The sequence below is a fragment of the Mytilus californianus genome, unplaced genomic scaffold (genome assembly GCF_021869535.1).
Source record: "Mytilus californianus isolate M0D057914Y unplaced genomic scaffold, xbMytCali1.0.p SCAF_9, whole genome shotgun sequence".
Taxonomy (NCBI): Eukaryota; Metazoa; Mollusca; class Bivalvia; order Mytilida; family Mytilidae; genus Mytilus; species Mytilus californianus.
The window spans coordinates 83,653,783-83,680,519 of NW_026262745.1; the positions used below are offsets into that span (position 1 = coordinate 83,653,783).

Genomic DNA, 26,737 nt, shown 5'->3' on the forward strand with positions numbered 1-26,737 from the left:
ACCAGAGATGTGTGTGGGAGGGTGAAAATCACCCTACTGATGTACTGAAAATTCGACGTCTCGAGTGAGAATCGAACTTGGGACCTTCAGCACTGTAAGCCATCGGTCTTAACCACTAGACCCAGTTCTGCCAACTTTTAATAATGCAAATGCGTGAGATTTGTCCAAAATCGTAAAGATCAAATAGAAAAAACAATAGACCAAAGGAAAATGCCGCCAAATAAGCATGAAAATGCGTGAGTCTCACGCTAAATGCGTGTGACTTGGCAGCCCTGTTAAATAAGACCACGAACCCACGTACTGTTTTTCTTTTTTTTAAAAGTAGATAGAAAAAAATATATTATCTCCCTTGAAGTCCCGCCCACATTTCCGGCTTTGGCGCTCGAAATATGAAAACATACCACCATTTGTTGTCAAAGACGCCACTCGTGTGAAACTTGGTTGCCCTTAGGATTTGGCAGTATTATTGGCCAGTCTTTTCTATAATTATCTAAATGGGCTTTGTCCATAACTGATAAAATTAAAAATATCTTCCTAGTATACAAGGGATATAATGGAAATGGCGAGTGGTGGTTTGACCCACACAAACGTGATTGCTTCGGGTGCATACGGGATCACAACGAGTCCTGCAAGAAATAGAAACTCCAGTACCATCAAAACAAAAGCAAACGATTTATTAGATCAAATTAAGCAATTGGAGATTGAAGGACAAAAACTGCGAGCTCAAAGTTTGGCAAATTTAGGTAAGTTGAACTGCATATTTCATGAATGGGCATGTTCAAGATGTCATTAGATATTTAAATCTTAAATTTATTACTTAAAGTGTCAATTGTAAACAGTTTAATGAGGTATTTGTTTACACTATTTAGCATCATTATTTGTTTTCAAGGCTTAAATAGTTTCAGAGAGTGTTATATTGTCAACCAAGTCTACACTAAATGTATTAAAGCCAAAGGTTTTATTTGTGTATATTAGTTTTTGAAAATTTTAAATTCTGTTTATCCAAACTAAACAAACTAGCAAATTCTCTTCAAATTAATGAATGCAGGACTTTTTGTGGAAAAATTGTCTAAAGGAATTCTTGAATTTGTCATTTTTTTTTAGTCTTTGGATTAAAGTTTCCTTTGTTAAATCCTTTAAGATCATGAAGATTTTTAAAAGTTTACTTCTGGACACATTTATTGACATTATTGTTTATATTACATGTAAATGTATACATATACATGTAATATATACATGTATACATGTATCTTTGGTTTTACATGCATATTACATTGTATTACATCATTAATGAGCATGGTACAAAAAATATACATTTGAACATATATTTACTAGTTGACTAAACTTGAAATCTGACTAAGGTACATGTACATGTAATACATGTACATTTGTATTAGACAGCTGCAGGTGTTACAAAGTCTGGATTATTTTCATGTTGCTTTTTGGTAATCAGATTATACATGTTCATATACTAACTTTTGGGAAATGGCAATCTCCTTCAACAGTGTGAACATGGTGAATGACACGTACAACTGTCTGTTGTAAAATATAATTAACAATTTTGGATTCACTAATATATTGATCTTTTTTTAATTGATTTTCTTACTGTTATGAGGACTTTTTCCTCTATAAAAGGCTAAATTTTAGTCAAGTTTCCTTTTGATGTATGAGTTTATTTTCCCTTTTGTAATCTTACACCTCTTTTTAAAGCTGACAATAGACATGTACAAATCAAATAATATACATGATACATGTTGTAGGGCTCACACTAGCAGGCGACTGGGGTGACGAAGTCGCTTTCCCGTCTGTCACTTCGCTTTGCCCGACCATCAAAAGCGATATCAAGTTGCCCTGTCAGGGGCGTAGTTAGACTAAAATGATGTGCACGCTGATTAACAGCCGAGCGGAGCGAGGCGAAAATGTTTTGGACCATTTTATGCAGAAACTGATATTGTTTTCAGTTTTCGGTCATAGGAGGGTTAAAAGAGGTGCTACATAGGACTTATAGACAATTCATGAATGCAAAACTATCCAGAATTCTTTTGAATAGGGTAAATCATGGTATATTGAATACATAAGCAATACATTTTTGTGAGACAGAATTTCTACTCAAAATTGTCCAAAATCTGCTCTTCGGGTCTTAGCAGAAACGAACTTCTCAATTACTTTGTCAATATTCACACTGAAATTAATCCAGATGAATATGCATTAATGCTAGCAATGATCATGATAACCTATTGTTATTCATGGTTGATCGTACATATGTTTTCAACCGATGTAGTACACTGAACGATCTCTCCGCCGTAGCACTTGTTATCGGCATTGTCAACATAATACTCAAAATAGTATCTACAGAAGGATACAGCACTGGGTAACGATAAATTCGGGTTCAAACGTTGTAGTTTACACAATCTATAGTATAATAATAATTTGGGTCTGTTATAAACAATTTAATTTAGGACGTGTGTACTTTTCCAAATTGACTGTTTTTCGGGGTAGGGATTTTCACAAACATTGTTTTTTTTTGCCGGTATACTTTTGACTCAGACATGATTTCTACTAATGAATTGGACACAATTTTGAAGTCATTTCCGCATACCCCATCAAATCCAAAGAGTTACCCCTGGCATATGCTATTCCATGATTTTGGGAAACGTTTTACACACTTAAAGTGACTTGGAAGAACTAAAATCAACATACCTCGCTGGGAAGTCAAAATTATTTACATCTTTCCAGTTGGATGTTAGTAATCATGGTAATTGCATCTTAACTACTGTCATCTGCAAATTTGAATCGTGCAGACTTGATATGTCTGGGTACGGAGGGATGTTGGCTTTGGGGGTGACGGTCGAAACTGAGCTGCATCTTGCAGTTGCATTTTCACTATCATGATTTATTCTCTCAGAATCTGGCAAGGATTGTTGGGAAATGGGTTCTTCTGAAGAACCTTTCGTTTCTATTGAAACGGGTTTAGTAAAAAAACTGTCAATAGTTTTTCATTCAGCCTTTTCATCTTTTTCGCTACGTTTTGACGTCATGTCGTGTTCATACCAAAAATTAATGATTTAAATAAAAAAAAACTTTCATTTGAAACCAAATGTCGTTATTTAATGACATTGCATCAATTAAAAAAGCGACAACATATATATATGTGTTTCCTTTAAACATTTTATTCATATTTTTTTTTTTTGCCCTTTTTATTTTTTTCAGCATGCCGAAGAGCACGCAACTGCGTGTTGGCATATAGGGAGCAACGCGCCTGCCTGTTGTTCTTGATTCTTTCTTTCAGTTGCTTTCGTCATCGCCAATTTTCAATTTTGACCAAGTCGATGAAACAGCAATTTTTCATTTATAAGTAAAGAAATTCAAAGACATAAACGATTTATTTCTTTAGAAAAGAGGTGAAAGCATTGACTTTACAGTTGGTTGTATTTTATTTCATAAAGACAATCAGGTACCGTACTTGTTACTTGAGAGCATACATCAATTCATTCTGATTTCCGGCAAAATAAGTTTGTTACTTCATTAGAACATGGTGAGAATTGCCTTTAGATAATGTTTAATCCACTTATTGCATTAAAAACGTCATATTCCTTTCCAAATACCTTGTCAAACATCGTTTTTTTCAGAGTACTGATCTCCACCAAAAACAATTCTTTACTGAAATATTTTGTGTTTACTGTATACATTAATATTGTATATACTTGCATGTACTTGCAGTAATAATGAGTATGTTTTATGCTTCACTTTGGCAAAAATAAAAAGAAATATGTGATATTTCTAGTTACATTTTGTACCCTGGAAATTTTTGGTGCTGATAAAAAAAAATAAAACAAAAAACGCATCCATTTCAATCCTAGAAAGATAAAAGATATGTATGTATTTGGCCAATTTTTTACATTTGCCGCGCATTTAATATTTGAAAATTCAGTGAAATTCACTTTCAGGAACAAAATATTGTGTTTATTGTTACTGTTAAAAAAAAGTCTGTTAGAATTTTTCTGTGCATCAGAAAATTTTTAAAGGATAAAGATACAAATTTACATGTAGCTATCCGATAACAAAATACATTTGGAAAGAGGAACTTCAATATAAAAATAAGGAGATGAGGTATGATTACCAATGAGACAATTATCCACCAGAGTCTGAATAACATGGATGTAAGCAACTTGAGGGTAGTACAGCAATGAGCAAAACCAATACCATATAGTCAGCTTTAAAGGGTCTAACATGACAAAATGAAACAATTTAAAACAAGAAAACCCAAATTACTGATTGATGACAAAACATTTAACAAAAGACAAATTGACAGACAGCAACCAGTGAAGATCATTGATTAAAAGGCTCTTGAGTCTTGATCATGATGTTAAACATGTTTGTGACTGTGAGAGCTCAACCCTTCCACTAAATTTGGTAACAGCACAACATAAGAACAAACTGTTAAAATCAATTGGAAATGGCTTTACTCAACAGATTGACAAGGAGCACAAAAAGCAACAAGCATATTAAGAATAAAAGACTCAAAGTACCAATCTAAAGATGAGTCCAAGCAGTTACTAAAAGCTAGCTCAAACAAACCAATAGATGTCCAAATTATTCCATACTTAAGAATTGGCAATTCAAATAAAGCGTTGCCAAACCATGCTGAAAGATTGTCCTACCTGTACATGTATTTTCTGACTTGTATCACCATGATAACTGGAATCATCACTTTTTGGGGGGGAATTTCAGTTGATGTACAATGTATTTTGTTTTGACTGTGTTGTCTTATGAAGTATGTTGATGTAGGTAACATGATTAACCAATGAAAGTAAATAGATAAATAGAAATATCTCAATATTCAAATGATTTGTGCATGAGGTTTACCGTTTATATGAAAATAAGAAGATGTGGTATGATTGCTAAAGAGAAAACACTCTACCAGAGACCAGTTGACTTAGAAGTTAGCAACTATACATTTTTTTTTTTGTAGGTCACAGAACGGCCTTCAACTATGATTATCATATTTTAAGAATATTACTAATCACTAATCATTTTCTAATTGTCGTGACTATAATTTTCAAAATTCAAATGATACCTACTATAACATGTTTTAAACACAAACAAAAGTACTGTGTCACAGCCTAGAATGAAATACTTGACACTCATTCATAGTCACTAACATACTAATGTATTCATGTACATGTTGGTAACATTTTTGAGATAATAAATTACGATGTAGTAATCAGATTATACTTCATGTGATTTACAAAATGAACTGTCACTTTCAAAAACTTTCAAGCGGACATTAATAATTCTTTAATGAAAACAAACTTCACACATTTGTTATTCAATAATTTTGAATGTAAAATTTTATTTAAGGATTGGAGTGTTGAATCAATATTTGAAATTCACTGCATTAAGTTTCCAGTGACAGATCAAGATTTGTAAAATTTATTATACATGTACACTTTAATTCTATTAACAATATTGTTGATACCTACCATACTTTTAAAACATTTCCTATGAAATTTTCTTATGCATCATTGTATATATGAGTTCAAAGGATTTTAGTGAAAGGTTCATTAATCATTGCAAGGGTTACATAAACCAGCAATAAATTTATGGTTATGAATTTTTATGTCCTGGTTTAAATTTTGGCATCATGTATTTAGTTTATGATGAATTTGGGGTCTCATCTATATGAAACTTATATTATTATACAAATTCTTTAAGAAGAGAACTTTTTAGAATACATGTATGTTCCAAATTAGAGTTTTGACCAAGATCTCTCGGTTCACTGATCATGGCAATGCGATAGTACAAGCAGGGCATGATGATGGACACACATTCTTGTTTTATTGAACTTTTTAGTCCAGTGTATACATATTACTTGTATTTATCCTTTAATGAATATCTGGCAAGGGTTTAAGAATAGGGCAAGATATATGTTACATGTATGTTAGGCCTCTAATGATTTGCGAATAGACCCTTATGAAAGTCTGATGAAAGGTTAGTTTTCAATAGGAAATGAAAAATTCTTCTTTGGACTTACATGTATCCCCCTTTTACATTGTAAATACCCTTGCCGCGATATAGCCTTTTGTGCTGATGCAGCGTAAAGCAACCACCAATCAATTAATAATTCTTATTAATGCAATACAATCCTGTTGCTTTTTTCCACCAGCCAATCTAGGTCTATGTGATCACTCCAGATTTTAAGATGGGGCAAGACTTCCTTTTAAATCCCCCTTCGTGTTTGTCAACATTATTCCATTGATAGAGTAGTTCAAACAGAAGTCTTTACGCAAAAAACACCATTTTAACAACTGTTCTTCACAGAGCCTTTTAGTTCAGGATAATGATTGATTGATTGACATTAAACACCACTTTCAGCACTATTGGCTTTTTCATAGCGGTCAGTTTTTATAGGTTGAGGAAGCGAGAGTGTCCTGAGAGAAACACCGACCTTGGCAGGAAAACTGACAATCCTACATAGTCAATTAAGATTGGAGTCGAATGCACCTGCAACATGCGGGGTTCGAACTCATAACCTCAGTAGTGATAGTTGGAGTCCAAGAATACTTAGACCACTAATGTAATGCTATGTTGCTTGAATGTGATGCTACATGTATCTGAAATAATTTTCTAATAGATTGTGTTATGGATGTGATGCTGTAATTTTTGACACAAGATGGTATTTGCAAAATTACCTTTTTACCAGCATGCTGTATGCAATTTGTGGGGAAAGTACTGCTATACAGGATAAACTTTTGTAGATGAATCTTAATTTGGATAAAATTCTTCTTTTTAAAAGGCTGGCAACTTAAATCTTAAAACTGCATGTGAACATGATTTCTTAAAAATATTAAATGCAATTGAAAATATTTTTTTTGCAAATTTAGGGACCCTTTGACACTTATTTTTTCTTTAGTGAAAAAAAAAGGATCATCTTTCTTAACGTAAAATGAAATTGTGTTGTATCAAGTTTTATTTGTCCACCACCATACAAATGTATCACAATGGAAGAAACAAAATATGATTTTAAATTATGCACACAACTATTCTAATCTTTTCATTAGTCATTTCGATCATTTTGATTGCTGTAAGTATATGTACCTAAAAAAATTACATTTTTTTCTAAGAATTTCGAGAGCTGGAAGGGGTGATTTAAAAAAATCCCTGTGTTGTCTGTTTTTTTAACTTATGATTTTTTGATTGCCCCCTTGCTATCTTCTCTCCCCGTCTCTTTAGATAGACCTCATGTCCAACTGTTCACAAATTTATATTTAAGTCAAAAATGCCTTATTTTAGATTTTGAATGCTGTCTTGAAATGTTTTATATGAGTTTGTATATGTATAAAAAAAAAAAATTGAAAAGTTTCAGTAAGATAAAATTGCAGCTAGATATTAAAAGCAAATTTTGGAATCCCATAAGGGTGACAATTAAAGTTCTTAGTTTAATATCTAAAAAGAAGAACAGACGACATTTCTGGAAACATCTACAAAAGTTTTCCTTAACTGTAAGTCAATGTAAGGGTGCTTCATTTTTGTCTCGCCTTGACGGAGTCAAAAAGCGCGACATAGGTGTGCTGATTCCGGCGACGGCCGCGTCACCGTCAACAATGTATTAGTTTGTGATTAGGTCTAGTTCATGGTGAACCACTAGTGGTAGGTCAATGATATTTGGTATGCAGTTGTATTAGCATTGGCACATCTCATTACCATGGAGATTATTTGGCCCCGCCCCCTCAGTCAAGGTCTATTGACTTTGAAACTTTTCATAGTTTACATGTATTAGTTTGTGATTAGGTCAATTTATGTGGAACAACTAGTGGTAGGTCAATGATATTTGGTATGCAGTTGTATAAGCATTGGCATATCTCATTTCCATGGAGATTATTTGGCTCTGCCCCCTTAGTCGTGGTCTATAGACTTTGAAAAATTTGCTAAGTTAACATGTATTAGTTTGTGATTAGGTCAGTTCAAGGGGAACCATTAGTGGTAGGCCAATGTTAATTGGTGTTTAGTTGTATAAGCATTAGCACATCTCATTTCCATGGAGAATATTTGGCCCCGCCCCCTCAGTCATGGTCTATTTACTTTGAAACTTTTGCTTAGTTTACATGTATTAGTTTGTGATTAGATCAGTAAAAGATGAACTGCTAATGTTAAGTCAATGATATTTGGTATGCAAATTTATTGGCATTTGCAAGCATCATTTCCATTGAGATTATATAGCCCCACCCCTGATCATGGTTCATTGACTTTGAAACTTTTACATAGTTTACAAGTTAATGTTTGTGTTTAGGTTTGTTTAAAGGGAATGACTTATAATTAGTCAATGGTATTTGGTATGCAGTTGTATTAGCATTGGCACATCTCATTCCATGGAGATTGTTTAGCCATGTACCTTCAGTCATGGTTCATTGACTTTGAATATTTGCATAACTTACATGTTAAAGTATTGCTATTTTAATTTCAACATTTGCATTATCAAAATTACAAAAAGGCGAGACATATCTCTGTGATAACAGTTTATATATAATAACATAAATCTTCTAAAATAAGATCTATAAAAGTAAGAGGTATTTAACCAAGTCCCACGTATACCCCTTTCAGTACCTGAAAACAGACCTTCCAATAAATGCTTCCTTGAATAAAACCTTTGTATTTAGAAAATATCTAATGTTATAATTTGCATCATGAATTTTCAAGTCAGATTGGCTGGATACAGCACCAAAGATGCTTATTGCATTTATAAAAGCACACAAAAAATTCAGAATTTACAGTATATTAAAAAATCTATTTGATATCATTCTTAACTTCTAAACCTTGCATAATTACAAAGTGAATTTAACTTCCACATGTTCTTTCAAGGTATAATTGTCCTGACCTGAACACACAATTATAAATGTGTTATTTCAAATTACCCTTTTGACTGGTATATTAACTACAATGAATAGTTTAATTTTCAAATTTGTCCTTCAAAATAATCTTTAAAGTCATATGAAATTTCAAATTAAAAAAAAAATTTGAATATGTTTTATAAACTTATATGACTATAAGTTTTACTTTAAAATACATGTAAGTGTGCATGGACTTTTTGTATAAGAAAATCCTTTATCTTATCAAATTCTTCAGAAATGTTTTGCTATTGAATTATTGTCTTTCTGTACTCTATTTCGTCGATAACCTTTCCGCATGCAGTGACCTTAACCACAAGACCTCTCATTAAGCTTTGACAACTGCACAGTGCAAGTGCAACGGAATTCATTGATTCTGAAAGAACAATTTAATACACCAAATCATTCCACAACTGTTATGACAAAGTTTAATTAACAAATGAAAAAGCATGGACAATATTTAACAAAATAAACATCGCTCTATCAACTAACTTATTTTTTTCATGTGCTTAATGATTCTGTGTTGATTGTTTATCAATGTCACAATCTAGTAAACTTTTGGAACAATCTCAAAGATCAATTATATTTAGAAGCTAAACTTTGTGATCAACACTCACTGAAGGAAATATTTATGTCAATTATACAGTATCGGGGCAATTAATTAAAAAAAAATTAGATGACTTATTTTAGTATATATATATGAATAATTTCCTTAACATTATAATTACAAGAAACTTGTTTCATATGGCTTGAAATAGGACCTGGAATTTAATGAATGGGAGTAAAATCTTAATTTTCATAAGCAAAATAATTAACCTATAAATGTTAAAACTAACACATATTGTTTTGAATAATTTTTTTTTAAAGTAATGGCTATGTTGTACAAAATGAAATATCTGATTGATTTTCTTATAGATTTCAGTAATTCCAGATTTAATTAGGAAGCAGATATAACATACAACTTCACAAGTTGTCTCAATTTGTGAAAGCACAAAATTAAATATTTGTCCCTCTTGATAAATATTATTAAGAATAATATTTAATTAACAAAGTGTGAATTTTAGACCTTCCATCTCAAGTATGTTTGATTTATATTCATATATAGTTTATGAAAATCATACCAACATAAATATTTTGACAAAGCAGGGATTGTCAATTTCAACATATAAAGAAGCTTGAATACACTACAAGATAATCTCCCTTTTCTTTGAAGATTGAATTGAATTATCAAATCTACTAACATAATACTTGAACATTGATTTTAAGTAAATCATTATGGTCAAATAGCATTAGACATTTTTGTACTTGAACATTTATATAATGTAAATCATGACCGTAAATTGCAATTTAGAACCCTGTCCAAAAGAAAATATTTTCCTTAATCCTTAATTCACATAAATCTGGCAGTTTATTGAGTCGGGTGGATAAATTATATGACAGCATTGTCTACAGTTAGATACCTGTATGATCTTGTTTTATTGAGGTTTTACAAATTTTCACTTAAGAAAAAGAAAGTTTTCAACTCTTTGATGTGCATTAAAAATATGAAAATTAAAAAGAAATTCCTTTTCTTAATTCCTTAGTTACATGTATACAAACAGATATGAGGTATATTATGTCAATGGGACAGTAAAACAATAACACCAAAAAAACCAAAATGGCTAATTGATTAGAATATTATATTCAAAAAGACAAGACAAAAAATTTGAGAATAAATAACCCATACATGTATCTCACAAAACATGTTTAACCCCGCCGCATTTTAGCGCCTGTCCCAAGTCAGGAACCTCTGGCCTTTGTTAGTGTTGTATTTATTTTTTAAATTTTGGTTCATTTACATGTTTCGGAGTTAAGTGTGACGTCCATTTTTGCTGAACTAGCATACATTATTGTTTAGGGGCCAGCTGAAGCCGCCTCGGGGTGTGGGATTTTCTAGCTGTGTTGAAGACCCATTGGTGGCCTTCGGCTGTTTTCTGCTCTTTGGTTGGGTTGTTGTCTCTTTGACGCATTCCCTGTTTTCATTCTCAATTTTATACTTCAATGGACATTGTTAGGAAATACATCCTTCACAACTCAAATTTTGTAGTTTGGGTCTGCTCATAAAAAGATCACTTGCACTTTATTATAAAACTTTATATTGAGAGAATATACAACTACATGAAAGTTCTATGTTATTACAATTTAGGAAACAAAATAGTTGTGTTAGAAGTAAATACAAAGATAAGTTTTAAAAAAAGATATAAAGACTTACAAATAAGCTTGTAATTGGTCAGTGATAAACATTTATTCAACTTTGAAATGTCTACACAATTTACTAAAAGCTAGAAATTTGAGACCAAAATTGGGGAAAAATAGGGTCAATTTCTCAAATGGTCCTGAAGGTATACTGAATAACTGATGATAGGTGGAATATTTGCATCCACATTTAACTATTATAATGATTTATTGATCTTCTAGTGGCAAATATATCCTGTATATTCAGGATCAGAACAAATAACTATAAATCCAATAGGTTGTTTGTGCAAAGTGACTCAACCTAAATAAAGGTCCATCAGATTTTCAGCATATGTTCATGGCAGGTAACTTGTACATTAGCAAAAAAGTTCTTAGACCCTTAGGCACATTTTAACACCTGTTTTACAATAATGAAATTTTGTATGGCCATATTTTAGACACCTATTGCACCTTCTGAAAAACAGGAAATTGAAGAACATTGAGACAAAATTCCCAAAAAATTCTTAAATGGATAGATAACTCAGGTGTAGACTATAGTCTTCTTTATAAAAATTTGATTTTAATAGCCTGTCAACACAATGGCATTATAACATTCACCAACATTAAAATGATTAAAATATCAAGATATAAAACTATAAATGGGACGATATTTACACTGTATCCCAATTTTCTACAACTGGATCCGGGTAAAATAGCTTTAGATATAAAATGAATGCCTGAATACAAGTAATGATTTAAATGAAAATTTAGCTCTAAAAACAAATGCATTTAAACAAAATTTCTGTGTCACAATGAATACTAAGAAAGAATACATTGTACTTATTATTATTATAGTCAGAACATGAATATGCAGGAAGGGCATCTTTTGTGCACTTATATTTGCTTTAGTTTGAGAATCTGATATTGTTATTTTAAAGTTTAATATTTTTTAATCAAAAATAATTTTGATTTCAGGAAATTCCATTGGTGAAGATTATGGCCATACAGACTCTCTATCAGCAAAACCCAACATGACACCCCCTTCTCCATCAACACTGTCAGCTCTTATTGATATTACAGCAGAACAGAAAACTATAGCAGATCTCAGGTAATCATTTAAACGGACTTTGGTTAGGTATTTGTATTGTACATGTATGTTTGATCTTCAGATTATTACTGTTCTTGCAAAGTTCAATTGATTTTTTTTTTCCAGTATGAAATTTTCATATTTGATGAAACATTACATGTATAAGGTGTGAAATCAAAACAGCCAGTACCAGGTCTGAGTTTGTCAGTCAATATTAAATTGTTTGCATTGGATCATTTGAAGAGATTGTACAAAAAGCTACCCACTATTTGTAGACATTGATGTTTTAGAATATATATTATATATACTATTACCATCATCCTGTTATATTGTATAAATAAATGTGCAAAAGAGTTATCTACCTTTATCATTGTAATTCCAATCAACAAAGTATCGTTGTTTCTGAAAGACAGAAATCAATTCATTTAATTTACTTTTTACTTTGAAATGGAATTGCCAATTGTATAATTGAAACAGTTTATCTTCAGAGTATTTTATTTGTAAATGAGGTTATCTCCCTTTAACACAGTGCAATTCCCGTAGAAACAATATTTTCATGATAAAGCAAAATAGAAATTAAAAGAATGGCAGGCTTATAAAGTAAATGTTTGTCTTAACAATCTTCTCTCATAGCATGAACAAATTCATGAAATTAGATAAATCCTCTATACAGCGTATAAGTTTTATGGAAATTTCAGAAATTTCAGTGCAGCAGTTGTTAAGCCAAAGTAAGATAGAGAATATTATATGAGTTTTATAAACCAATCAGATTTGTACTTTTCTCATGTCTATACAATATGAAAATTTAGTTTGTCCAAAGTCTCTTAGTTCTCTTAAGAAATTTCTATTAATTCATGCAAAATCAAAAAGCCAAAAAAAAAAAACCCAGGACTATTGTTTAGGGGATTTAACAAAACATGAAATGGAAACCTTTTGATTCTGAGGAAAAAAATGTTGTATTTACTCTATAGTTATGGTTTTTGATCAAATGAAATATAAGTATTTTGCTTGATGCAGTTGTAAATTGCTGTTACATGAACTTACATCTATTATCAAAGTTATAAGATTGATGGAAAGCTAAACAAACATGACAAATATATAATGTTATAAATGGTTATAGTTATAATTATAACCCAATGATTGGTTTATGGAACAATATAAACTATGGGACATTTGTTAAGGTTAGATCTTTTTATGTAAATAAAATGGTAAATGGGACACACAGATTTAGTATTGAGTAATTGTGGTATTAGTTATACAAGGTTCCATCACTACAACAAATAAAATATAGTACTTCTGTATAGTTCAATTTGTAAATTTTGAGATGCCATTGAATCTGACAACCAGAAATATCTTGCCGATTTGAAAGAAACTGGACATTTTTTGTTCAGTAAATTATATTTTTGAACTTTTGTCTCACTTTGACAATTACTGATAATACATAGTAATTTCGTAAATTTAAAAAAAAAAAGTTGACAACAACAACAACAACCAACAACAACAACAATACTTTATTTTAAGAGGGTTACAAAATTAGCTATATAACTAATCTTCCCTGAGGCCCTCATCATAGAAAAGCATAAACAAAATGCAAACATATACATGGCATACATAAGTATAAAAGTCAAGTATGATACAATGTATATTGTTAACAATATGTTTTATAATTTTATAGTACTTGTCGTATTACTTAAAGTTATCAGAGTGTTTTTACTTTCTCTATATCTTCTCTGTAGAGATGTGAATTAGTTTGTAGACAGTATCATTCATAACACATTGTATTAATCATTTCTCAAATGCTTTTATAAACAGTCAAATCATCTATATATCTAGCATGTATAAGTCAATCTGTGAAAGGTTCTGGAAAAAGCTTCATCATTTCAACCTTTGTGTAAATGACACCTGAATTTAAGAAGGCATAATTTTGATTATAGTCTTGAAGGCATTTTGGTTTATTTCAGTTTTATGTTCTTTATATAGGTTATATATATCAATATAACAAATCAGAAAAATTGTTTTCCAGTTTGACAGATTTTTACAAAGTCTGATAAAATACAAAGCGGGGTATCTCTGTGTTAATAGTTTTTTTTCAACATAAAGTCAAGAAAAGAACACCTATAACTAGCCTGTGAAGAATTTAAAAATAACATTCTTGTAATTGTATTTTCACAGGAATCAACTTGACTCTCAGAGGAAAGAAACCGATCGCTTACAGCAGACTTTGTATAGTGGAGAGTTCTCTAACTTCAAGTCAGTCCCAGTATCTCATCACTCAGGGTTACCAAGTAGTCCATCTAAAACTGGATTTTCTACACTGCCATCTACAGAGCTCTTCTCTGCTAGACGACCTGTTTATGATTACAATCCACCGTAAGATTTTAGTATAACTGATTTTAAATCTTAAGCTGTTGGAATTGACAATGATGTACTTCAAATTTAATTCATTGAAGTTTTGGCAAATATTATGTTTTTGATCAGTCAGTATTTGTTATCATTTTGTTCTTGCCAGGAAACTGCCTTCATTTGTTAGAGACTTCAAGGGTTGTCTTGAGTATAGATTATAGTAATTCCTGGACTTCTCCTAAGAATTAAAATCCATGCCGAAGAGTTCATTTGGTTTGCTGTGCAAGATGTATAAGTATGCAATCATGTCCAATCTCAAAGGCAACGTTTAATCTGAAGCCTCTTGTTGGGAAAGTGACTCTTAGGGCCACCTACAGCTGCTGCAAAGCAAAATTTTTGCCCAAATCAAAAATTCATTATTCCAAAAATGAAAATTGAAACTTCTACCTATATTGTGTAGGATATGTCAGTCAATAGGGATGAATACAAGATTAAATTGGGAAACATAAAAAAATCAGCAGTGCAAGGACACAGAAAAAAAATACTGAAAAGGCACAAGTGAACTTCAAGAGTGCAATATATATACATGATATACATGTATGATCTCCACTTTTCTAGACATGGTTAATAAATTTTATAACAATATCATTTTTTGTTTGATTGACAGATCCCATCTAGAGAAAGCTTTAAAAGATTCACAGGAGCAGGTTACTGATCTCAGGAAAAGACTACAAGAGGTAAGCTTTTCAATCTACTTTCAAAATAATTTCCTACTGAAGATTCATTTATATTTACAGGATACCAATTTTCGTGGATTTCTTGGGTAAAGGTTAACCACATTTTAGATGTATAATGAAGTACTAATTATCTAAAGGTTTGTTTGCAGACTTGCAAAACAAGAGAATCAAATATCCACGAGAATACAATTTTCCCTCAATCCACGAAAATTGATATCCATGAACATAAATGAATCCACAGTATATAAAATAAGGAGATAGGTATGATTGCCAATGTGACAACTATCCAACAGAATCCAAATGAAGGAGATTGAAGAAACTATAGGTCTTCATATACACTTCAACAATGAGCAAAGTCCCAACCGTAAGGTGAGCTATAAAATGCCCCATCATGTCAAAATGTGAAACAATCAAAAACAATAAAACCAACCGCCTGATTTGTGACAAATCAATAAAAAAAAAAAAATATGACAGACAGCAACCAACAACAACCACTGAAATTCAGGCTCCTGACTTGGAACAGGCGCATAAAGAATAATTTATAGCCCACTGATCAACTAAAATATATGGGTTAAAGGGGCATTAGCTGTCAAATTTTCATATTTGATTTATAACATATTAAAACGTATATCCAATTTACAAGAAGTCTAAAATAAACAATTAACAATGCATAGACTCGATAATATGTATCAGCATTTCATGTGTATTTTTGTCCAGACCATCTAATTGACCATCGAGATGACCTCCGAAGACTGCTGATTGTCATATAACCGGATATAAACATGAATATAAATATAAGTAGATAGGGACCATGTGCAATTGGATTTTTCTAGGTCTGTTAGATTTCATATTGTAGGTTAAAAAGTCTTGTTTATCTTCATTTTTACCTGTATATGAATAATTTTTTGTGGATCGAATCAATCAACCAAGTAGTTCATTCTTGTTTCACTTTCAATGTTGACCATCTTTTCATTTTAATAGCTGAATACATGCATAACCCATCTCCGGCTAAGGGGTTAAATTGAAGGTCACATTAATATGGGTTCAATGAGGATGAATTATTCACTTGCAAGGGAAAAATTCATTAGCGATGTTTCTTAGCTTATTTTGACAAAATTGAACCAAACTGTCTGCTAAAAGCAAATTATTATTTAACTATTTCTCTTTCATAAATGATTGAATAAAAAAAAAATATTTTATTTTTTTTTCGTATCTCGTAGCTAATGCCCCTTTAAGAAAAAGAAAAAAAAAACGGTATGTTGAGTGGTTATTGGGAAAAAACATTTTATTTTGCCCATAACCGAATTTTTGCATTGCCCATTACTATTAGAGTCAACACTTAAAAATAGCTATCAATAATTGTCATTGGCACACTGTTCTTAGTCTTCAACTTCCCATGAACTGTTTGGTATAAAGCAATTAACTCACATTTTCCATGGAAGACTCCCATTATAGTAATGGGAAAAAAGAATATGAACTGAAAAGAAGAATATTAACTAATAAGAACTAAAAAGTGTATCAATTCATGACATTAAGTCTTCATACCCACTAGATTAAAGTAAAAGTCAAGTCAGTGGTTTTATTGCTGTACTTCATCTCAGAGGTACAGTTAGGCCTTCAACGTAGAGTACTGTCAACACTGAGGTTGTGAGTATGAACCCACACATGGCAGGTACATTTGACTCCAATCTTAATTGACTAGGATTTTCAGTTTTCCTGCTGATGGTAGGTGGTTTTCTTGGTTCACTTTGGCCTTCTTCACCAAAACATTCTGACTGCCATGACCTAGTCAGTAATGCTGAAAGTGGCTTTTCACATCAACATTGGGTATAATCTCACACCTGTTCCTCACTGCAAATTCTAGAATTGCATTGCCTTAGAAATAGTATTTTTCATTAAATGGTGATCACACTCCAGCCACAGATGAGGTTTTATATCAACAAATTACAGACTGAAATAGGCAAGAAATCTAGACTGTCATAACTAGGCTGGCATTCTCAGTGGCAAAGTAAAAAAACACTTGGATAACCAACCCAGATATTTGTAAATATTTTTGTAGTGAATAGTATATGAATAGTGCAAATTATTTTGAATGACTTGACAATTTTGATAAAAACTGAGACTTCAGACAAAAATTATCAACTTTACTACATGCATTTTCTCACACAAGTTTCAAAGTATAAATGTATGACAATGTTCTTTTAATGTATTTTATTTGATGTTTTATCTGTAATGAACTCTTATTTTGATGCAAGCTGCAAATTCTGTTTTTAAACTGATAAAGGGTATTTTATAACATGTGCTGAACTATGAATTTTATTTTTTCAGAACAGTGAAACATTTGAACAGCACAAGAGACAGTTTAGAAGTACAATAGAAGATCTGAAAGCCAAGTTACAGCAGACAGTATCTAACAGAGACTCTGTCTTAGAACTCAGGTTAGCAATCCTACTAAGAAGATTGAGATTTCTACTTCCACAATGTAAAAGGTTTTCATGAATATTGAAAGTGTTTTATTCAGATTTGAGAAATCCTCTCCCCCCTTTAAAGAAAATATATTAATAAATAATAATTAGATAATTTTTCTAGAATTTGAATTTTTAAGACATTCAAAAGGATGCAGTCATAGGCAGGTCATTGTTTTTCAAGAAGAACAAATTTGCAACTGTATAATTTCGTATTCACTTTTTCTGCAGGCAAAGAGAGTCAACTAATCAGGAATCAATGATCCATAAACTACAGAGCTCTGTTCATCAACTACAGGAAAAGTGTAAAGCTCAAGAAGAGGTAATTTTCCCTTCCCCTCCCCACCATCAGCCCACAACATTCAGCAATGTACAGTGGATTCATTTATTTTCGTGGGTATCAATTTTCGTGGATTAAGGAAAAGTTGCATTTTGATGGATATTTGATTTCATGGTTTTGACAAAGTCTGCTTACAAACCTTTAGAAAATTTGTACTTCGTTGAACATTTAAGTTTGTGGTTCACCTGTACCCAAGAATTTCATGTCAATTGGTATCCAACAAATAATAATGAATAAACAATATATATCAAACTCTTTAATTTGCTTACTATATAAGCAGTATAAATATACTTTTTTAAATATGAATAAAAGGAGATGCTGAGTATAAATCGTTGAGTCAGCAACCCAATAACAAAAGTTTCCAAAAGACATCTAGAGGGCAGCAAACAGTTGGAACTTCATGAACTTGGTCATTGGATTTAAGGATGATAAAGAGTACTTTTTTGAAGTTCTTATCCAATTAAAGATTGAATGAGCATCTATAATTATTGATACATATAATTGATTGAGTAGTCACAGAAAAAAACAGTGACTCATATGACTGATACAACATTCACAGTCAAATGCAGAAAAAGAAAATAATGCTTAAAGTTCATTCAAATTCAGTCATGCCTTTCATATGTCTGTAGCCAGTGCTATTACCCTTCTAAATGACTCATAAGTACCATTTGAAAAAAGGATTTTTACATGATAGTTTTAAGTTAGATGATGGACTTCGTGTGGTGTATTCATACTGCTAGTAAAAAACTGAAATGATAACTTAATTAAAGAAAGCTCTTTGTTAGCAATATAAATAATTTTAACCATGTCACGAGAAATATATATTAAAAAAAAAATAATATAGCAAAAGTCATGAGAACTGTATAAAGAGAGACAACCCTTGTAGAAATCAACAGGCAAGAATTTTCCTTGATATTGAATACAAGGCAGTTTATTTTTTCTGGATTTTTATAACTTTATTTAAAGATATTATTCTATTAATAAAGTGACATACTTAACACTTCTTGTTAGTTTTAAAATTAAAAAGTTATCTTTTGATTATTTAATTGAAAGTGGCCATTGCTTAATATTAGCACAATAAATTGATTTAAATTTGAAAATAGTGTATCCATTCTTCAGTCATACTTTTACAGATAAATTTTCAGTATTTTTAAACCCAACTAATTACAATACTAAAATATACTCATGTAATGGTCATTCTATGTTAATTTTTATTTTTAACATTATTGCTTGTGTATTTGCTGTTTGATTTTTGTCTCACCTTGACGGAGTCAAAAAGCGAGACATTGGTATGCTGTTTCCGGCGACGGCGATGCTGTCAACAATGTATTAGTTTGTGATTAGGTCTAGTTCATGGTGAACCACTAGTGGTAGGTCAATGATATTTGGTGTGCAGTTGTATTAGCATTGGCACATCTCATTACCTTGGAGATTATTTGGCCCCACCCCCTCAGTCAAGGTCTATTGACTTTGAAACTTTTCATAGTTTACATGTATTAGTTTGTGATTAGGTCAATTTATGGGGAACCACTAGTGGTAGGTCAATAATATGTGGTATGCAGTTGTATAAGCATTGGCACATCTCATTACCATGGAGATTATTTGGCCCCGCCCCCTCAGTCAAGGTTTATTGACTTTGAAACTTTTCATAGTTTACATGTATTAGTTTGTGATTAGGTCAATTTATGGGGAACCATTAGTGGTAGGTCAATAATATTTGGTATGCAGTTGTATAAGCATTGGCATATCTCATTTCCATGGAGATTATTTGGCTCTGCCCCCTTAGTCATGGTCTATAGACTTTGAAAATTTTGCTAAGTTAACATGTATTAGTTTGTGATTAGGTCAGTTCAAGGGGAACCATTAGTGTAGGCCAATGTTAATTGGTGTTCAGTTGTATAAGCATTAGCACATCTCATTTCCACGGAGAATATTTGGCCCCGCCCCCTCAGTCATGGTCTATTGACTTTGAAACTTTTGCTTAGTTTACATGTATTAGTTTGTGATTAGATCAGTTAAAGATGAACTGCTAATGTTAAGTCAATGATATTTGGTATGCAAATTTATTGGCATTTGCAAGTATTGTTTCCATGGAGATTATATAGCCCCACCCCTGATCATGGTTCATTGACTTTTAAACTTTTACATAGTTTACAAGTTAATGTTTGTGTTTAGGTTTGTTTAAAGGGAACGACTTATAACAAGTCAATGGTATTTGGTATGCAGTTGTATTAGCATTGGCACATCTCATTCCATGGAGATTGTTTAGCCATGTACCTTCAGTCATGGTTCATCGACTTTGAATATTTGCATTTCTTAAATGTTAAAGTATTGCTATTTTAATTTCAACATTTGCATTATCAAAATTACAAAAAGGCGAGACATATCTCTGTGATAACAGTTTATTGTTCTCAAATGAATATTTATATATAAAAAAATGCAGGTATACTTATATAATTTTTAAAATATTTGTATTCTTATACATGTTATAGGGAATGTATTAAAGGCATAAATGTTTTTTAAAAATTTTTATGCCCCCGCCGTAGCGGTGGGGGCATTCAGTTTTACCCTTGTCCGTCTGTATGTACGTCCCAACATTGGTTTCCGTTCTCTAACTTGAGTTTGCCTCAACCAAATGTTATGAAACTTATACACAATGCTTATTACCACAAAACACAGATCAAGTTTGAATTTTGGTGGTGTCACTTTAACCGTTCTAGAGTTATGCCCCTTTATAAATGGAAAAATTGCAAAACTTTTTGGTTTCCGTTCTCTAACTTAAGTTTGCCTCAACCAAATGTTATGAAACTTATACACAATGCTTATTACCACAAAATACAGATCAAGTTTGAATTTTGGTGGCGTCACTTTATGCGTTCTTTTTAAATACAAGTGCACTTGCATACTCCTTGTAACCATGGTAATTGTTATGAGTATGATATGGTTGTTTTCTCATGTTTTAAACATTTCCTTAATATTTCTTATGTAACCTTCTGGATTTTTCGTAGACCTCAATTACAATTTTGCTCAGTAACCTTTATTTCTTGACAATTCCTTAAAAGTCTTCAAGATACTTCCAGGAAAATATTTTGTAATTTGTATTTCTAACTTATTCAATTTGCTGTATGTTTCTTCCCTCAATTAGACGAGTTCAAGTTTTTGTGTGTACACGTCCTCATCCCAGGAGGACTGGTGTCAGGTAAATTACTGCTGATTGACATTCATGTCGTTCATATCATCTGATAATAATCATCATTTAGAGAGGAATTAGTGTTATATACTGTCTATGTCATTTTTTCAGGATCTTTTAACTTAAAGTTATTTAAATTAAAAATTAACTTGAATACGTTTTTTTTTCATATGATATACGATAATTTTATTTGATTATTAGCTTATTTTTAGTTCATAAACCAGCAACCAAATCTTTATTGTAAGAATAACTAAAATGGGGACACCTTGTTCATTTTTTGTGCTTATAATTTAAAATGAATTTTATTTCAATTGTTATGCTCAAATGGTTGTAAATGACCAAATATATAAATGAATGAATGACTGGTTTATTATAGTTCAACCTGTATGCATACAAATATGTCATACAAAATTTGTTTTCCAACAGTTTTATTGGAAAATACACCCAAACAAACATGTAAGGCTAAGTATGGGAAACCCTTGCTGAAACTTTTTATAAATAGAATTTCAAAAAGAGTATTCTGCATTCTTAGTCGCTTTCATCTCAGAAAGCACCATCTTCTTTTATAAAAATCTGACTTAAACATAGATATCAGGTAAGCAACAGAGTCCTCATGGAACCTCTAATTTAAATTCATAACAAACATTAATAAATCATTTCCCATTATCTTAGTTTCTAATGTTACGGGCCGAAAAATGATAAACATTCTCATGAAATGACAAATAAAAAAGATAAAATGCCATTATTGTAAAAAATGAAGATGTGTATCATTTTGCTTTCTGGTAATGCAGAAATGCAGAATTTCTATGTAAAAGGTTTAATTTGATAAAATTCTTCAATTTTGAATCAAATCATACATGTTTTAATTATAAGGAGAATATTGTTAGTACAACTTTGAATGAACAATCTTGCACTATTGTTTGTTATAAAAAAGACCAATCCATATGTAGGTTATGTATGGTAGGAACAATTTGTATGACAGACAGATTCATTTCATTATAGTCTTATCGTAATGTGTGATTTTATTAACTTTTTTTGGTTTCGTTAGCCATGTTAGCATTTTTCTTTTTGTATTTTGATTGACACTAATTGTTTGGACAAAAGTTGGAGAAATTTTTCAAAATATTGTGATAAAAGATTTGGCGTGTATTTTATATAACAGGCCCCATTTATCATCATATTCTAGTGGTGTTGAGGAATGAAATATTTTTACTACATTTACTATATATATATTCAATGGTGCAAAATATGTAAATTATTGAAAAATAAATAAACATTATACGTAGATAAGTAAGTAGAACAAAAATTATAATGAAAGACAACAACACTTGTCTCCTTGACCACTTTATATTGTAATATTAAACCTAAAATATTTTCAAAGATAAAGCTTCAAAAGTGAGTTCTGTAATGAGATTATTATTTACTTTAAGAATCTTACACTTATACTGTTATTGTTTCAGTGTTTAAAAGTGTTGGCCAACACAATTATGAGTATGAAGCATTTAACAAAGTTTATTTTCATTACTGATAAATTATACAAAAATGCATACAATTCTTAAACAATGGAGTTTGATATCAAATAATTTATTTATTTGTTTATTAAACAAACAACTTTAATGTACCAAAGACAGATTTGAATGTTGTTTAACCTGATATTCACACTTCTAAAATTGCCCTCAAATGTATTAAACAAAAATTGTGCATCTATTTTCTATGGAAGGCAATTTTTTATGTTTTTGCAAGCTTCAAAAATGAATATTTAGTAATGAGTAAAATTACAGGTTTCTAAGGCAAATTTACAATATTTTTTCTGCATTGCAGGCTTTACTTGATACAAATAGAAAGAATGAAGACAACAGTCGAGACAAATACTTGTCAGAAACAGCAATCAACCAGATCAGGATTCTCTTGGGTGACGTGGAGAGAAAACGTGGTAGAAACTACTTTGATTCTGATCCTGTATCTAAACAAGTTCCTGGAATGTTGGTCCATACGTTAGAAAGGTGTTTACAAGAGTTGACTAGTGAAGCAGAAGACAGAAAACAGAGAGTTGATGATGTGAGATAATACACTACATTAGTTTTCTATAATATATTCTTTTTTTGCAAGAAGATGTTGACTAAAGAGACCTACGAAGTCTGATATTTTTCTCAAAAAGTATGAAAATACATAAAATTTGATAATGGCCAGTTCAGTTTCATTCATTTGTTTTCATATTATTGATTATATTATTAGACAATGAACTCTAATTAGGTTAATTATAGATAGATTACACCTCATTTAAGTTCTGTTGATTTATTTGTTGAATTCCTATATTGACTTAAATCTGTTTCTACTTGTGAGATTTTAGAGGTGTGGGGTATATATCAATCAGTCAGCAACCCAACAAACAACAAAAACAAAAAGACTACTTGTAGGGTCACCGTATGGCTTTTAAACAGTAAACAAATGACAATACAAAATCTCAACCTCTAAATCTACCTGTTGGTAAAAAAGTTGTGAATGTAGTAAACAGAGGCCTTAAGCTTCAAAGATATGCTATAAAAAAAAATTTCTCTCAGGGCTCCATCATTAAAATGGATAAGGAAGGGTAGGAAGGGAAGTTTATTTTTGGACATGGGTCGTAAGTCATTCGTTATTGTACATGTATGTCCATTTGATGTATGCAAAATTACACACAGAAGATATGTTGGTTGTGGGGGGATGGGGGTTGAAAACCCTTTCATTTGTTCATTTTAAAGGAACATCACTCAAGTATGTATCAGCATCAAAAGCAAACTTTGTCTAGGTTTTGTCATCTCACAGAAATAAACCCTTATCCACATATAAATATAAGGGTAAGTAGAACTTTTAGGATTATATTTCTGACATTAAACAAGATATTTTTGAGCCACACATTTATTCAAAGTACTTTTTTCATTGCATATTACACCTAATTGCTAACCTTTCATGCAAGATTATTAAAATTACAATTTACTTAGTTGAATAATTCATTTGTGTTCAATAGATGGAATTCTTTTCATAAAAAACATGTCAATGGTGAATGTGTTTTTTTAAGGAACTTTTTTGAGGAAAAAAAGTAATAATCATGGCATTTTATTATTTTACAGTTGGAAAGTGAAGTGAAATCCTTGAAACAGACAGTTAGTTCAGACAAAGAATCTCTAATCAAAGAACAACAAGAAAAGTAAGCAATCATAAGAATGACTTCCTTTTAAATGGTAACATTTATACAAAACTGTAATATTCAAATTAAAAAATATTGCATTCATAAAAAAGTATTCCTGATTTAATGTATAGACTTATTGAACATTTCCCATATGTACAAATATAATCATAATAATTACAATCAACTATTTTATTTCTGTTAAATTTTTGCCTGTCAGATTGGAATTAAATGTATTTATTGTAATTTTCAGTTTAAAATGTCATAGAAAGAAGTGGTAATGACAAACATTACACAACAGCACTAGTCATGTTTTAACAGATCATAAACCACTTGCAAGAACATTGTCTAACACATACATTTATTGTCATACATTGAGGTGCAGATCACTTTAATATGGTCAGTCACCAGTCATACTTTGAAGTTGAATTTAACACTACATGAGTTGTGTGCTCTTACTCTCTTTCTGAACTAAATATGGACACTCTTCTTTCACAAAAATACTGTACGATAATTTATAATAAATATTCTGTCTCTAAAACTTTTGTCTTGCACCAGGGAACGTTTCAAGCCTATAAGGTGTTCTTTTAATGATTCGAGCTCACCTGGCCAAAAGAATCAAGTGAGTTTTTCTCATCTCTCAGCACCCGCTGTCGTCAACTTTCACAAATGTCTTCTCTGAATGTACAGGGCCAGTTGCAACAAAACTGGACCACAGTCATAATTGGGATAGCTTGTTTAAAATATGTGTCTGAAGATCCCACCTACCACATGGCTAAAAATAGATCATAGGGGTAAAATGCAAGTTTTGTCTTTTATCTAGAAAACAGCAATAGATAGAGAAAAGTTGAGATTTGCCAACTGTCCTTTTATACAAAAACAGTCAGACAACTTTTTATAGGAGTTATTGGTATTTTAAATATGACAAGATTAATTACTTACAAGATTGAATATGATTTTTTCTTCAATTGAAATTATATGAAATAAGAATAAGTTTGCTGGTTTTGATTGTGATGACTGAGAATTCAGAATATTTTTTTCTGTAATTTTTGTGCTATTTTCACACTTCTTGAGGGGTGTGAGAAAAATATTTCTCCTCGCTAGTGAAATATCTGTTCTCAGCAAATGATTGGTCGAAATTTAATTATGATATTAAATTTTCTTGATCTCTTCTGAATTTCCTATTGCGACGTCCTGACAAAAGGCGACCATGTCTGATGACGTCACATATAAAGAACACAACTTTCTGCAAATCTTTGAAAAGGAAGGATAAAAATCATTAGAGAAACAGATTCCACCACTATAACTCATGTATTACGATATTTCTCCACTCTCAACAGTTAAATCTTAATTATTTAAAAAGCTCGGCAAGCCTCGCACTTTAGATATTAAAATTTAACTGTCTCGAGTGGAGAAATATTGTAACACTCTTGTTGCAGTGATGGAATCTATATGTTATAACATTTTGCAGTGTATAAAATGAATCAATCGAGCAGGGATGGGGTAATCGTAATCTGTAATCGTAATCGATTGTAATTGATAACATTTTTTCCAGTAATCGACAGTAATCTGTAATCGAAGATATTTTTGATTACATGTAATCGTAATTTAATCGATTACAGCAAAACTTATGATGTAATCATCGATTACTTTTCGATTACATTTCGATTACTTTGGTAAAATAGCTTGATGAAATATAATCTATTTTATATGAAAGTATGTATGTATTCATCACTTTATAGTACAGATAAAAATAAAATGTATTGATATGACTTAAGAGTTTATCAAATGCCTTGTTTCTATCTATTGGCTCCAGCTGCTTCAACCAGATCTATCAAATTATACTGTATATCTAGCTTTTGAAACAAATGACTTTTCTTGCTGGTCAATAATTTAAGACCTTTTATATAAAAATAAGAAAATAGATTTAAATAAGAAATAAGTCTTAAGTTAAAATCTGTACTATATTGCAGTAGTAAGCTTATTTGTATTAAAATTCCTTAAAGCATAATTTTCAATAATAGTTGGAATTTTAGCTTAGAATAGATAAACATTTGATTCATTATAATGTTATGACATAAAAATTACAAAGTACACGAAATCCTTTTGACAATGAACCAATGGCTATGCATTAAAATTCTTGTTCAGTAATAGAGATACATGTATCCAATTTTTGCACAAAAAATATAAATTGTTTATAATTTTGAAATGAGAATACAAAATTCTCAACAAACTTCTTGTCTTTACTAATCAGATGAACAAAGACTTCTAATCAATAAGATGAAGACTTTGTTTTGATTTCAATTATGT

The 26,737-nt window shown here is 31.1% G+C and overlaps 1 protein-coding gene across 8 annotated transcripts in view; it reads left to right on the plus strand.

Annotated features, from left to right (window-relative positions):
- Positions 1–385: 385 nt before the first annotated feature.
- LOC127716451 (coiled-coil domain-containing protein 158-like) overlaps positions 386–26,737 on the plus strand; it is a 72,903-nt gene continuing 46,551 nt past the window's right edge. For 6 of the 8 annotated variants that reach the window (XM_052222656.1, XM_052222655.1, XM_052222657.1 and 3 more), the window contains exons 1-9: positions 386–743; positions 12,075–12,207; positions 14,359–14,556; positions 15,197–15,266; positions 17,595–17,704; positions 17,963–18,053; positions 21,217–21,270; positions 23,083–23,319; positions 24,372–24,448. In XM_052222656.1, coding sequence (XP_052078616.1) covers positions 554–743; positions 12,075–12,207; positions 14,359–14,556; positions 15,197–15,266; positions 17,595–17,704; positions 17,963–18,053; positions 21,217–21,270; positions 23,083–23,319; positions 24,372–24,448 — 1,160 coding nt within the window. In that variant the 5' untranslated portion in view covers positions 386–553. The remainder of the gene's footprint in view (positions 744–12,074; positions 12,208–14,358; positions 14,557–15,196; positions 15,267–17,594; positions 17,705–17,962; positions 18,054–21,216; positions 21,271–23,082; positions 23,320–24,371; positions 24,449–26,737) is intronic. The other 2 variants (XM_052222660.1, XM_052222662.1) reach the window with 1 other exon arrangement.